Here is a 15,945-nt window from a genome sequence, read left to right as displayed (position 1 = left end):
CTGAGTGTGTGGATTTTTTCTAAATGAGTAAGAATTCATAATTAAATCTGAAATTTTAAATTTAGTTTTTAGCTCGTAATTGCTTTTTAAAAAATTTGAGATCTGATCGTACCTCTGATGGATTCCTTTAAAAATGTTAGTTCTGGGTCCCGTTTTTTCTTCTCCTACTACCTAGTGCAACCTCATATAGAAATAACAAGATAAACAGAAGACAGTGTCTGTAATACCTCTTCTTTTAAGCACAGATTTATCAATGCTAATGTGTTTTGTTGCTATGAAAACTCAGTTATCAACATTAAACATTTGTTCAGTCATTTGTTTATCAGTGGCAGTTTGTTAGTAGTTATAACTAGAATTCCATCTGCCAGTTAAACTATATTGTAAATTGATGTAGAAATTAGCAGCTCCTGATTTTGGGGGGTGAGGGGAGGTGTCTTTCCTAATGAATATATGAACTTACTTGCACATAAATGCATCTCTAGAAGATGGTTGAGGGGAATCTCAGGTATGCTGCACACAAGTATGCCAATCAGGCAAAAACAGGCACACATTGTGATTATCTCAGTTTTCAAACCTGGAAGAGACAAGAATGTGTTGCTAAATGAGAGAGGCAGTATGTCATGCTCACTGAGATAAAAACAGAAGCTGCCAGACACTTTGGCTTTATTCTGCAAATTCTTTGCTTCAAAACTCTCCTATCTTTTCTTCATGCTTATCCCCCCTCACATTCTCATTCTTTCTTTTTCTCTCATTGCTGTCTCGATCTCTCTCTTATTGTTCTCTCCCTCTTTTCCTGTCTTTGATGCACATACGTTGTCACATTTCATTGACTCTCCCCTCTTCTCTGTTCTTACACTTACGCCTAGTGGTGCTTTAGCCAGAGCTTGCAGCCTCTCAGGCGAGTTTTAGTCATGTGTGAAGCTCAGTTTGATCGAGCGCTCCTTTTCTGCCTTTTCACTCTTGCAAAAGATTAAAAGGTGGCGTCACATCGCTCCCCTGCTCTTTCCCGCAGGAGGGACTTAAAAGGGACAACAAAAACTAATCACTTTCAATAAGCATTTTCTTGCAAAAAGAGGACTTAGCTGTGCAATTTGAGGCTGGTGGTGAGGATTGGGAAAGCTAGAGGATGCTTCATACTGCTAACAAGGGAAGGAAGCCTTCAACTGAGGCAGGTAAGAAGTGCCTGAATCCGAATGTTTTATGGAGTGGCTTGGTCAGAGCGGTAGATTTTCAGCGTTTTGTAACTGAGGCAAGCAACTGCAGCAAGAGGCAGCATCGGTGTTGTATCAGATTCCTTTTGTTTAAGATGTAAAGTATGTGCTATAAATTGAATTAGAAATGGGTTTGTGAAGATGCTGTATTCACACTGAATGATTGCCTTTCTCCCTTTTCTCTGTGTATCAAAATAAATCAGAGAACCAGCTTTTGTGAAACCTGGACTTTGCTTAAGGTTAAATTCACTGCTTAAATCTCAGTATAAGAAAAGCTTTTGAGTCTTACAACCCTCGAGGAGCTTGGCATTCTGCAATTTGGTTGCAACAGCTGAAATAAAAATTAATTGTACTTATTTACTATTTATTTAGTAAGGTAAAATCTAGCATTGAGTTTAGGTCTGGGTGAATATGGTTTGTTTGCCTGGCATTTCATCGGATGAATAGCTATACCCTTTTAGACATACTGTAAAACCTATTTCGTGTTTATGTTTTGTAAATTGAGATTAAGTAGCATCCTGAATGAAATACGTGACTAAAACTCATAAACTGCATCTGTGTTTAGTAAAGCAATCACCAAATTAGAATAATGGATTTATGTCAGTTGTCAAATGGAGTTAACTCTGAAAGTGCTGTCCACAAGTGCACTTGCATTACAATAAAGGGCTTTCTGTTTAACAGTTATTGAGAGGAGCTAATTTGTCAGGCAAAGCCTATGAACTTAAGTCTTGTGATAATATAAAATTATATAGGTTAAAGTGTTTGTGGTTTTGGGAAACATGCCCTTTTATTCTCTACAAAAATACCTCGAGGCTCTATAGGGATTCCAAAAGCAAAAATAATTTTAATTACTTTTAAAATGTTACATGCCGATAACTTCTTTTTATTCACAACTGGAATATTTAGCTATTGGGACTTCTGTTTCTGGTCTTCACTGGCTTTGATGCCTTTTTTTCTCTCCCTACATTTCTGCACTTAGAGTTGCTTTCTGTATGAGCAAACTAAGACTCTAAATAGAAGGAAGGGATTCTGAGCAGCAGTGATGTTCTGAATGTCATTGTCATACTGGAAAGTGAACGAGCAGTCAAGGATAGTTAGACTATTATTATGGATTTAAAGGAAAGCACATAATATTGCAGTGGTCAGAGTTATTTGTAAAAGTAGCGTACTAATTAACTGGCTCTGAAAGCAGAGGTATGAAAAACTAACTTTATAAGCTGTCATAGAGTAAACATTGTTTGATAGGTAGGTTTTAGTGTTGCAGACCTACAAATGTGGATACTGCAGATAGAAATTAATATGTTTACTTGAGAACTTTTGTCTTTATGCAAGTTTACCCTAATGACTCAATCCTGCGTGCAGACATACGAATGCGCAGTGCTATGTACCTTGCAAAATTCAGTGGCAGTGCTTTCTGTGTGCATTTGCAGTAGCTGATTTTACAAGACAGGCAGTGACAAGCCACCACACAGCTGAATGGGATCAAGCCCCCAGGGAAGCCTAGTCTCCCATCAGTGTAGAGGGACTTCATGCATTACTACTTATCTTCAGTGGTAGTTAATCATACACATTCAACCTCATATAAAGGGACAGATTTTCTTCTGAGGACTTAAAATCAGACAAAAGAACTTTTAAATGTTTCACTGATTTGTAGTGGACATTTTTACTTTTTAACTATAGTTTTGCTGAACTTGTTATTGTTTATTATTTGTCATTGGAATTGCCATTACACCTCTCTTTCACCTTTCAAAATGTTTCTATACATTCTTTCAAGCTCTTCTTATGTTTCAGATCTGTTTAAGTGCATGTTGGATCAAACTGAAATTAAGAGTAACTTGTCTGATAAAAATGGAAGTCGTGGATGTAATGTGGTATTTTAAATGATATTTTGTGACTTAAAGTGCGTCTAAGTGTAAATGGTAGATGACTTTTGATATGAATTAGTCATAGAGAATTTGTTCCTTATGAAATGGCAGAAAACTAGAAGGTTGAAGAGGAGCTGACTTGATCTGTTTGAGCCCAGAATGCAGGATCTGAATTGCAGATCATTTATCTCTCCTTTTGGCATTTGCTAACTCTGACCTACTAGATGTTAAGTGGGTGATTAATAGAAATAGCAGCATTTTACTGATGTTCCAGTAGATGTTGCTGGAGAGCAAAGTAAGGATTACTTCATAGAGGAAAAGAAATGCAGTGAGATTACAAAAGCCAAAGAAAAATCTCAAGGCAAATGGTTATACAGGCTGTTGGTAGTTTAATAATACGAGATCAATAATTTTTTACATCATCATCCTAGGTTCTATTCAACCTGAAAATCTGAAGAGGTACATGTGCTGAAATGAGCCACATGTAGACACAACTGGGTTTTTAAGGTTTTTAGTTTTCACTTGCCACTTTTAACATTTTATCACTAGTATTAACATTGTTTCACATGTGTGTGCTCTCAGAGGAAGGGCTGAAAGAGTATCCCTAAAGTTTGGGTTGGGTTTGTTTTTTTAAATACATTCACAAAATACAAATGTTTAATTATAAATTAAGAAATTAAATGCATGCAACCTCAAAATTAGAATTCCAATGCAGTGAAGTTGCTTTCCGTTGAGAACAGTAAGAGCTTACCAGATCAACACATAACATAATTAAAAGCAAAAACTAACCCTCTTTCTTAACTACGTTATTTTTTTTATTTGTACATTATTTTTTTTTACTATGAACAATTGTGAGTTACCATCTTCTTACGTGCTTAAATTCTGAGAGAAATCCTATGATGAGTCTCAGATCAATAAATTGTAGAGTAACTAATGACAAATGTGTGGATAGAAAACTGTGATGTCCTATGCTAAAACTACTGTTTTATTAATTAATCTTATAAAATGATAGAGCAGTCCCAAAGGAGTGGAGGTTTCTAGTATACAGGCGCTAACTGATGCAATTTCAGGCAACCACTGACCTCTATCTGTGGGAATATTTATTTTTGGAGATGATCATCAACTGTAACTGATTTCAAACTCAAAACAGTAATGTGTGTTGTGTTGGTTCTTTAATCCTAGCTTTTCATGTAAAGTAGGATAAACATGCAAAACTAGACTAGTCATAATAAAAATGTGATCTCTCTGCATTCAGCTGGTTTGTACCTATTTGTACCTTAAATAAAAAAAAAGAAAAAACAAGAATTAGTTGAAAACTTTTTAGAGAACAGATTTCAGTTTGTAGGATTAAAATTTTATAATACATAGCAGCATGGCTTTATTTAGTTTGCTACTTACTGTGTAAGAACATTTGAGCTTCTGCTTGTAACTGGAAAAAAATGCAGATAGAAAAATGTGTGGCAGATCTCTACAGTCATCTCCCATGTCATTTGCATTGTAGATTATTTATTGTAGTTTGGTTTTTAGTATTTTTGTGGAGTTTCGCAAATGTGTGCGCCAAAATTTCTTTAATCTGACAAGCTTTAGGTTGATGGGATTTTTCCCATGCAGATTTGCTATTGCCAGTAGGGGTTTTCCTTAACGTTCTGCTTCTTTAATTTATTGTTGAATCTGTTCATATATACAACTGTGTACATACTCAGGTAATTCCTTAACCTTCAGAAAACTGCATACTTTATATGTGGAAGAAGTGAAATCTTCCTGTGTTACACGAGTATGGTTTAGAAAACATCAATGCTATATATATTTATTGAATAGTCATGTACAGTGCTTTGCAGGGTTTTTTGGTCAAACTTAGAAGTTCCTAGACCTTTAGAGACAACTGGAGGTTGATACTGAACATTAGGCATCTCAGCTGGGCATGGCCAAAAGTTCCTGAGCACTTTTACCATTCTGTGTCATTCAGAAAAATAAGTCTGACTGTTACCAGTGAGAGAATATTACCAGAACTATGTCCTTGTACCTTCCCTACTTCAGTTTACTTTCAGACTTGTGAGTTCAATGAAATGGTACGTAATTTAGTTTAAAAGATCGTAATATGTTATCAGTTTCTAAAGAGAATTCCCTGTTGAAAACATTGGCAAATTCAGTTTAAGGGATTATGACACAATATAGCCCTAAGGAATAAACTTTTATCTTTGTATTTCTCTGTTCTCAAAGTCATGAAGAGAAAAGCAAGCATATTGTATAGTGGAATTCTGTTTATGAGCACACTATGAAAAGCTCAGAATAGCTGAATAGGGTAAATAATTCTGGCTGCAATTGAGTCTGGTGCCACATTTCTCAGTAGCAGCAATATTGTGTTTCTAGGTTTGTCTGTGGACACTTATGGACGTATAAACAAACACACAAATCTGAATCTATGTATTTTAATTTAAGCCCATTTTAAATGTAAAAATACAAACCCAGTCTCACATTATTGAAATACAGGAGGAATGGATGTCTAGGAGTTTGCAGTAAGTTATTGAAAAATAAAGCTGTCATGTGTACATAGGAAAATGTACTGCAGATAACAGTAATTTAATTACTTATTGGGAAGATTGTTTCAAATGCATCTATATAATTTGTTCCATCACTGTGATCATTTCATTAAAATTTGATATAAGGTGAATAAAATAATTAAAAGAAATAGAAATAGGATTTGGCAATGAAGTTATCTTAAGGATGTTATTTCTAAAGGAAAAGACATGGATGTATATTTTTCCTCGTTTATGCTGAAGTAACTCCTGAGTAACTTGAAGTAGTGGATATAAGTTTTCTTTTAGCTGTATTGTGTAAAATATATTTAGCTAATGCCGTTCTTAGTCTATCTTCATGCATACAATTTTTGAAAGATACAAAGTTCAGTTGCTATCTATAGCTTATATTGATTTAATAAAATTCAACCTGTAGCTCATAGCTGATTCTAAATCAAATAAAATTTGTGTTCTGTTATCATGTGCAATATGATGTAACAGTGTAAAATGTTGCATTAAAAAGTCTTATCCCTCCACCTCCAAAGTAAAAAAAAAAAAAAAAAAAAAAAAAAGCTAAAAAGCTTTTTAGCCAAAGCTTTTTGAAGTAGGACTCTTTTTTCAGATCATTCTCCTAAACTTACCTTTTTCTATGAGGTTCTGGAGGATAAAGTCATGACCACTCATGTTATGAGTAGACCTTCTCTGTAAAACATTAGCATTGTTAGAAAACCCCTTGTATATTTTCTGGGCTTTTTGATATGAAACTCAATGCAAAGTATTTTCAGTTGGACAACGTCCCTTTAAAATTTCACATGTTAATTTTGTATATATTTGTGGTAATATTTTTTCCTATACTTGACCACACAGTATTACCAAGTAATGTGTCATAACAATGCCAGTTATGCTAACATTGTTATGGAGGAACATAGTCTTTTCTGTTCTCCTCATTTCTCTTTATTATTGGATTAATGTCTATTTTGAATAGGTTTCAGCTGACAAATCCAACTCCTTCAGCTCTTTCTGTTTGGTCTAAATGTCAAACCCAACACAGGCTTTTGTACAGTTTTTTCCCTGGCAGCAAAATGGACACAAGGAAGCTGCTGCAAGATGTTATCATTTGGTGGAGGAAGAAGTCTCAATACTGAGTTGTGAGAAACTTGACTTCTCTCTCTACATGCAATAATGCCTATTTTTCAGTAACTCGGATCTTCTGGCTTTATGGTGCTCCCTCCCTGGCAGGTATTCATGCTTAAATGAAACCTGGATTATCTCAATATTCATATTGATATTCATACTTGTAGCTTAATTCTGTATGTAACAGATAAAGAAGGCTATGGTGTGTTTGGGTTGGAAGGACACAGAGAGGAAAGGGAAAAAAATAGCAAGAGATTCTTCATGTCTAGAAAACACAGGAAAGAAAATGTTTCTAAGAACAATTTGTGATTAGAGTAAAAACTGTAACATCAAATACTGCATACAGATTTCTCTGAAGTCAATCTATTGAGACATTGCTCTAGTATTTGTACATGCACATAAATAATGTATATGTGCTATACATATATACATACAGTCTCTAGAGGTCAGTAGAATGTAAGGAATGGGCAGATGTTCAGTTTTCTAATATGAGACTCTGAGATGCAGCGTATCAGTTGTTGCTACCTAGAAAAGATGAATATGTTTCTAATGAAATTTGGAAGTGAAGTAATTAATCAGAGTTAAGAAAGAGCTGAATGAAAGAGAATCATGTCTGCCTTGTTGTGGAAATGAGTGTAAATTATTTGTTTTGGGCAAATTCCTGATAAATGCTCATTTATGTTCTAAGAAACTTGACAGAAATCCAAAACATGATTATTGTATTATAGTTCATTATATTGCATCTCCTTACTGCCTTTTTTGAGAGGATTTTTTAGAATGACTGAAATAAAAATTAAAATGGTCTTTTGAGACAGCATATGTCAGATGCTAAGCAAATTGGGACTACAGTCCAGGCAACACATTTTCTTTTCATGTTTACCCAGTTAGCCTTGGCCAGCATTAAATTAATTGTTTTATCCTTGTTCACCACCTTCTAAAATGAAATCTTTTGAATGAACTGATCACTTATGATTGAAGGTTCTATTTTCTTTTTAAAAACTGTTTTGATAGTTTCTTATTGCAACCTGCACTTTTGGTGGTGTTTTTTTTTTTATTTTTATTCCATGACTTGATTTTGTTTGGTTTGGTTTTCTGGGAAACTAAGCAGATGTAGAGCTTTTATCTCTGAAGGAGTTGATATAAATTCTAATTTATGCTGCAAGTGAAAAGGAGTTTTTTGTTTCTAGTGGTATTTTATAGATCTAACATCAAAATTTAAAACAACTATAATTCTCTGCTAAAGAATAATTGAGAAAGGTAGGAAAGGGTGTTATAGATGAAATGTGAGTTAACACCGATATGGTTCTTTCAAGATCTTCATTAGAGCAGGCAAGCAGGGTGTGTGGGGATTTTAATATATTCTTTATTTGTTTGATTCACAATTATCATGGCTTTGGTGCAGGATTTTGAATTATATATTGAAAAAAATCAGACTGGTCTGAACAATAAAAGTATGTGAGCTAGCTGAATGGAAGAGTAGATGTTTTAATAAGTTTACTGATTCTGGAATGTATGTGAGCGCATTGTTTTATGTTTCCATCCTTTCTGGAGGAGAATGATAAACTGGTTCATTACATTATGGAACTGATGTTTTTTTTTTTGTCAGTATCAGACCAAAAAGATACTGGAATCTAAGTCCACTGTGGTGAGCACAGAAATAATAAGTTTATTAATCAGATGGCATTCTGCTAGCAACAATTCAGTTATGTGTTGATTCATAGAGATGATTCCATGATGGCACCTGCTGGGCATGTTTGGTTTCAGTACTGTCTAGATTGCGGGTTTTTATTTCTTTTTTTTTTACTAATATCACATTTTTCCTTATCTTTGTAAGAAACGTCTCAAAAGAAAACAAAACACTTCTAAAACTTTCTGATACTCACCAAGCATTAATTCACCAACCACTGATCAAACGTTTTCCACCTTTAGTCCAAAAAGAAAACACAATAGTTCTTAAAAAGTGGAACTGGGTAGTATGTATCCATAGCACAAAAATTACTGTTCAGTTTGATAAATGATTGCGTTGCAACATAGGTCCTTTTAAGGCATACTTGCATAGGAAAATATACTAATGTAGCTTTAGCACTCTTTATACCGCTATGGTTACACATGGCTTTTAGTATTTGAAGACGCTTGCAGTTGCTGCCTGACCACACTACCTGAACTCAAAAAAAAATCTGATTCTAGAGTCAGGCTGTGTTACAGTGACACATATATATTGTTGAATAAACAATATAGTTAGGCTGTTAAATTTATCTATATATACAGGTCCTAAGAAATTACTGGTTTGTATGCTGTTTTTCTCTTCAAAGAGGCTATTTGTGTGGCATTTGATACCTTTCTTCTGTTCATGTTGTAGTTATGTTTTGTATTGTAAGATATTGATAAGACAGTTCCTGTGCTAGAATTAGTAGGTCATCAATTCCCTTTTTATTTGGCTTCTAGTTATTTCTGTTAGTTTGCCTGGAAGTTACGCTTCAAAAATCTCTATGATGTCCCTAGATACTCTGGAAGGCATGTTTCAAATAGTGTATGGAACTTTTTTTAATAGTGAGCTAAACAATGTTAATTGTTGCAGGAATAATTCTGGTTTTCTTCCCCCACTGTTCTTTGAGTGTGCTGAAAACTTTCTTTAAGCATGAGATGTGACAAAGCAAAGAAGATGTAGAAGTGGAGCTCAAACCTCAGTGTGTCTACTTTTGGAGGAGCGAGAACACTATCAACTCTAAATTTTCATTAAATGTATGTTTAAACATAAACTGTGGAGGTAATGAAAGACGTACTTACATTCATTATTAATATGTTCTGATAAATACTGAATATGCATGGTCTTTATTGAAGTCTGGTGGCTCTCCACATAAACAGTACAGAAAAGTTTGAAGATCAGCCTGGTCCTGGTATGTGAAATTGCAGTATCTGAATATATGAAAATGTCACCTCAGAAAAGAGGATTGGATAATGTGTCTGCATGAAAGAGGTCTAGGTGCCATGCCTTTACACAGCTAAACATAACTGTTTCTGATTCTCCGTTGCTTGTGTTCCTAGCAGTAGACATGCTGAGATGGGATGCTGCTGAGAAGGCAGACTTGTGGAAAAGCCTGGGTTTTCAATCCATTGCTGAGAAATGTACAGTCAATTTGGTGTTCCTATTTGTGCCTCCTTACTATTTTTCAGGGAGTTGGTGAGGGGTTTTTTTTTTTTTTGTTAGCTGGTGAGTTCCCACTCAAAGTACCTTACTGAACTATGGGACAAGATTACATTTTTAGAAAGAAAGCTGGGCTAAACTTGGTTTCCCTTGGACACTCTGCTGTATTCTGAGAGGGGGACTTACTAGGCAATTAATATCCGAAGAACCACTACCTTGGGGAAAACCTGCTTGTTTTCTATTTTAAGCACAAAGAAACTAGTATGGCCCCTCAGAATTTTATATTGTGGCCTTTACTATAGAGTTATTTCATGTGCTGGAATTAATGCTGAAGAGCCTGATCTCACAGTTTATCTGTATAACACACAAAAGCAACTGAAGTTGATATAAGCAAAAGAGAAATATTACCTCTGTAAATGGATATTTATTAAAGTTCAAAAATATGACAAAGCTGTCAGAGCTATTGAAAACAAATGGTGAAGAATGGGTTTCCTTGGTTTGAAATGACTGCAGGCTTTTGGGTTTAGTTGATATATGTCCGAATATTTTATTTTGCTTACCTGTTGTTGTGCTTATGTGATTATGAGCTCTCAGGCACAAAATGATTATACTATAATAGCAGTGGTCCATATTTTTAGATACAGTGGCTCATGTCTACCTCACTGAAAACTGTATGAATGTTTGTGGGGTAAAACTGAGTCTCAGAATTATCACTTCTAAATGTGCATCTGTTTTAGGATATTTTTTTTTCCCCATCACAAATGTAAAAAAAAATTATAGTGGAAAGGGATGGTTTAGATCCAGCAGCAGTTATGGTGGGTTTCTAGGTGAGACACATTTTTGCTTTCAGGAACGTAAGGAGTGGCTTGGATCTTCTGTGGACTGTTCCTTATGTCCCCAGTCAGTTACACAAGAGAGTGGAGAATAACTGGATACAGCAAAATATAGACAATAAGATTCTACCTTAAAAGGACCTAAGAAAATATTTAGCACATCCACCTTTCAAAAATATCTAAAATGGTGTTTTTAAAAAACAGTTAAGATAAGTGGGCAGAGTAAGTATGTATTTTACACCCTACACTTCAAGGCATGCTATTGGAGAATGATGGGCTTTTTTGAATCTACAGCCTAGTAGACAATCCATTTATAGGTGATCATAATATTAATAAATTGTGTGATTATCTATGATTGTGGAGAACGATTTTATGACTCAGTTGGTCTCTTATAGTTCTGCATTCACAGTTTTAGTTCTTTGTGACAAGAAGTGTATGCTTAGAAAACAGGACAAAAGTGCTTACCTTCTAAAACAAATACCACAGAACTCTGAGAGAATTATGTGCAAACTTGAGTAACCATGACATTTAGATGTAAAGAAATCTGAAATGACAGTAATAACCAGTATCACTGTAAAATTACAAATTATTTCAATTTAAGTGGTTTCATTTTTCTATGCACATTTTAAAGTCTGTCACCATAAGCTGCTGACTTCATCTCAAATGCATTCTGCAGTCTTGACAGTTGTTGTGGATTTGTTACTAAATCAGTAATTGTTGGCTTTGAAGAGGGATCCAGCATCTTCAGCAAGAGCTTATTAAACTATAAAATATGGATTGCCTTTACCCTAATGGCCTCTGAATCCTATTACCATCCCATTAGAGAGTGTGGGATTTTAGTAATTCTGTTGTTGTTTCCAGTGGGCAGCTAGTACAATGGGGAAGGGCAGGGGTTAATGCAATTCATCTCCTGTAATAGTGTAACAGTGAGTCCTTTATCATTCAATGGGAGTCTTTCCCTTAATGCAGGGAGAGTGGCTTCAACCAGAACTACCCTCACCCCCCAAAAAAACCCCAAAACCTCTTTGAGATTTACTTCATTACCTCCACTTTGTAAACAGAATAGAAATTAATAAGTTGATAAATAAGCAAGTGCCAAGTAGGCTGCAGTCTAGAAGGGTTTTCAATTGCTATCATTATGCCAAGAGGTATATTGAAATACCTCTTCAGTCAAGATCATTATATTTTTAATTATTTAATTGCATTGATACCTTAATATTCTGATTGGTTTCCAAAAACATGAAAGCACGTTATTCCTTTCCTCATAGATGTACAGTGTGAAGAGTCTAAACCAAAATGTAAAGCAAACGAGGAAAACAGGTGGTGTAAGTGGTAAGAGTGAAACTTTTGTACATGGAATGATAGTTGCTTAATTTGATCTGTATAAACTACCTTCAGTGATAGAACATCTTACTAGAGGAATAATTTCTTAAAAGTTCATGGTAGAAAGGAACGTGAAGCATTAATTGTTATTAGGTGGGGGCAGAAAAGTCATGTATAGAGGTTATGTCTGCCTTCAGTAGTGAATGAGGCCAGAGTGTAACTTTTTCAAAACTTGGTATGATTTTTTTTTTTTAAAGTGTTTCATGGAGATTTATTTGACAGCTAAATTCCAAATGCTAGAGGCAACTTGCTTCTGATTTCAGAACAGGATCAAAAAGGAGAAGATTTTGAATAGACATTGCAAGAAAATTTGAGAGGGACTTGTCAGTTAAACTTTTTAGATAAACAATATCTGATATACTGATGCGCATGCCATATTGAGTTGGAATTAGTTTGATTCATTAAATGCTTCTAGCTAATACTTTTCTTTTCAAATAAAGACAAAAGGGATTATTATTCAAGGCAGTTACTTTACCATTATTTATTTATTTGTTTATTGTTTGTTTGTTTAAGAAATCAGAAAATACTTGTAAGGATTGGAGTCTTCATAACTGTTTTTTCTTTGTTTTCTTCAAAGTTTGGTTCTACCATACTGTTGCCTATAAATATAGAGGTTTGCTTTATTATGAATAGCTAGGATCTTGTGTGCAAGTAGTAAGAAGGGCCAGAGGAGGATCTGATAGAAGAGAAATGGACTACTTTTTCTTAAAGCGCAACCGGTAATAGTCATGTGAGTAGCTTTCTATGTCCTACCTGTATTTATTTATGCCTCCAACATGTTTGATAACAGAACCCAAGAAAGCAAAAGAGAGAGATCTTTACAGAAGCACTTGAGATTGAGTGCTTTATAAATATTAATTAATTTATCTTTGCAGTATTCCCTCGTTTAAGTTTGTGGAGCCTTGCAGTTGTTACACACACGTGCTTGTTCACACGTGGACAGGCACTTAGATCTGTTTTTCTGTCACTGGTATTACTGGGTCTTGGAGAAAAGGGATTGGGTAGCTCCTTGTCTTTCTGCATTCTTTACTTCCCAGAATGGAATATCACAATTGCTCATCCTTTCTATGAATGTTGGAAAGAGAAAGCCTGAATTCATATGCTGTAAGAATTGCACCTAGATAATCTGCTCACTTAAAATATAAAATCAGGAATCAGTAACCCAGTTTCTTCTTTGTGAAAGAGATGGGTTGTCTTCTCTCTTACAAGAAGTAGTGAAATTTAAATGCCTTACGATATGTTGTGCAAGTAGGTCAGTGTTATAGCTGGAACCAAATCAACTGATTTGTCAGCAAACTATTTTCCCTGCTGAAACCACCCTCTGATCTACATTGGGTAGAGTCCGTATGTCTCAGTAGGTCAAAGTCTAGTTGTGTTAAGTGCTGAACAAATATGTGGGAAGGTATGATCCATGCATTGTTGAGTTAATTATCTAATTATAACCTACTTACATAAAGATGTAGCATCTGAATATTTTAAAGGTTTTCTTCTTGCTTATGAGCAAATTGAAGTAAGAGGCTACTAAGAGAAAAGTGCTTGCTTTAGAAAATGACTTTGTTCTACTAAATCTCAGAATGAATCTTTGTTCTAATCGGTAGGACCTAGATGATAACGATAGAATGAGGGAGTATATATTATATTTCTTTATTTGAATTTGTATTAATTTCAGAATTTTGCTACATCCTTGCAGAACATACTTAGTAAAACAAAAATTCAGTAAGTAGCAGTACTGGTACAGTTCTTAATTTGTATACTCTCAAGTATACAAATGATGGATGTCAATAAACAAGGTTTGGCAACACAGGTGTTGCAAAGAAAATAATCCACTTCAATCATGAAATTGTAATGAAGGGCAATGTTACAGGACTTTGGCTCACACTTTTGTGTGAATGAAGATGTGCATGGTGACCGTCACAAGAGTGAGAAGGGTTTGATTCTGCATTGTGTGGGTGCAAAGCATAGTGCACACACAAGAGAATGAGTGGAGTGAAACATGACTGAAGACTAAATTTTTTCAGGGATGTAATGACCAGTAAATACATGAATTGTCTAACTGCTATTATCTTTGAACCCTTTAGCCCTACTCCATTTGATTAGTGCTAATTTTTGTGTAACCAACAGTGTGGTTCAGCCACTATGCTCACTTGTGATGTATCAGTAGACTAATGGCTTGATTACTTTGTATTATACAACCAAGTTTTAATCTGAAACCCTTATTTCATACTGGATTATGTTTTGTAGTGCTACAGCTTGTTAGGACCATAGCTAGTAGGTGGCCTTTTTTACAGGAGGTTTATCATTACAACTTTTTTGTTTCAAACCTACACTACTGTATTTTTGTTTATGTGCTTCTAAACTGCTGGTTTAGACTGTACTATAGACTGGAAAGTGCTGGCATGGATTTACATTTGTTTTTTTGGTTTTTTTCAAGTGTGAGTTTTATTTTCATTTAAATACATTCTGATTAAACGTAAACTAATTTCTAAAAAAAGCTTTAAAACAATTACATTTTCTCAGTTTGCGTTTTGCATTGGAAAGTAGACCTTGTACATTAAGTACTAACGTTAATCTGCCATCAAGATCATATTGTTTAAACATTTGACACATGCCAGAGAGGTGGAGGGGGAAACAACAAGCAAATAAACCGTTTGTGCCAAAGAGCTGCATTTTACATTGACAAACAACATTGGTCTCTTAGCCCAAATGTAATTATAAGAGAGCTGAACCTAATAAAGCATGCAGTATTTTCATTTTTATCTGTAAAACAAAAATACAATGCTTAAGAGAAACACTCAGGGAAGGTGGAAGTAGCTAAACATATAGGTAAAGAATTGCATAGTCATGAATGAAATAACTTTCATGCAGGTTTAGTGGTCAGTTGTTAAACCCTGGGCTAATAACTCAGGAGAAAGGTTGCAGTCTAGTTTCTACAATGTAGTAGTGTAGTGTATTTGACTATTGAAAATCATTGATTCTACTTAGTAATTGTTCTTTTGAATTGAAATTTGATCCTCTCTGGACTCAGTAACACTTTTATTTTGTTTGAATTCAGCTCAAAAGGAAGATTGAAGTCTAAAGAAGTAGTCTTGTCCTTTCAAACCAAATAAATTTTGACTGCTGGAAAGAGCTTTCTACAGCTAACGTTATTTTTCTGTATACTTCTGTTACTAAACAGTTCTTTATTTCAAATGGCAAAAAAATGTCTTTCCAAATATGGTTTCAGTTGTGCAGGTTTGAATGAAGAATGGAGATCTAAAATGCATGAATGCTATGCACAGAGGACTATAACCTGCAACATCCATTTATGTTTAAAGAGCTAGATTATGCCCTTTTGTGTGTACTTGGTTGAATAGTTTTGTCTGCATAGGACATTTAAGCTAAGCAAGATGATCTGTTCTTGTTTGGATCACAGATTTTGTCTTGGTCACGTCTGAAATAACTTCCTTAGAAGAACTAATCTGGGAAGGATAGAGCCCTGTTATGGGAAGGCAAGTAACCTGAAAGGTTGAGCTTAATATCTAAAAATAACTGTAAATTAATTAATTCTTTCTTGCAATTTTCTGATACTGGCATACCACATGGGGGAAAAGCCAAGAAGCTAATTGAGTCAGGATTAGCTTTGTTCTAATCCAGCAGATATTTCTGTTATTTTTCAGAAAATGCCTGCTAAGCAAATATCAGGAGGCCTAGCAGTTTGAAAAGTGTCATTCTCCTCTTACCTCCCACCCCCATTGTTTTAAACAGCAGGCACTGCAGTTTCAAATTGATCCGTTGAAGAGTCCATCCTGAAAAGTTCAAGAGACATCTTCCAGGGACATTTATTTGAAATGCATATGTACTGAGGGCAGAAAATAACCT

General features: G+C 34.8%; 1 protein-coding gene across 12 annotated transcripts in view; it reads left to right on the top strand.

Moving 5' to 3' along the window:
- Window positions 1-15,945, top strand: part of TENM2 (teneurin transmembrane protein 2) — a 641,052-nt gene that overhangs the window by 259,480 nt on the left and 365,627 nt on the right. Inside the window, exon 1 of one of the 12 annotated variants that reach the window (XM_049829392.1) lies at window positions 1,104-1,172. The exons of the other annotated variants lie outside the window; for them this stretch is intronic. Coding sequence (XP_049685349.1) covers window positions 1,127-1,172 — 46 coding nt within the window. The 5' untranslated portion in view covers window positions 1,104-1,126. Of the gene's footprint in view, window positions 1-1,103; window positions 1,173-15,945 lie in introns of those variants that run through there. 12 annotated transcript variants of the gene reach the window in all.

Source organism: Accipiter gentilis, chromosome 26, assembly GCF_929443795.1.
Source record: "Accipiter gentilis chromosome 26, bAccGen1.1, whole genome shotgun sequence".
NCBI lineage: Eukaryota > Metazoa > Chordata > Aves > Accipitriformes > Accipitridae > Astur > Astur gentilis.
Note: the sequence above shows the minus strand (reverse complement) of the source record. Positions and strands in the feature narration are given on the sequence as shown.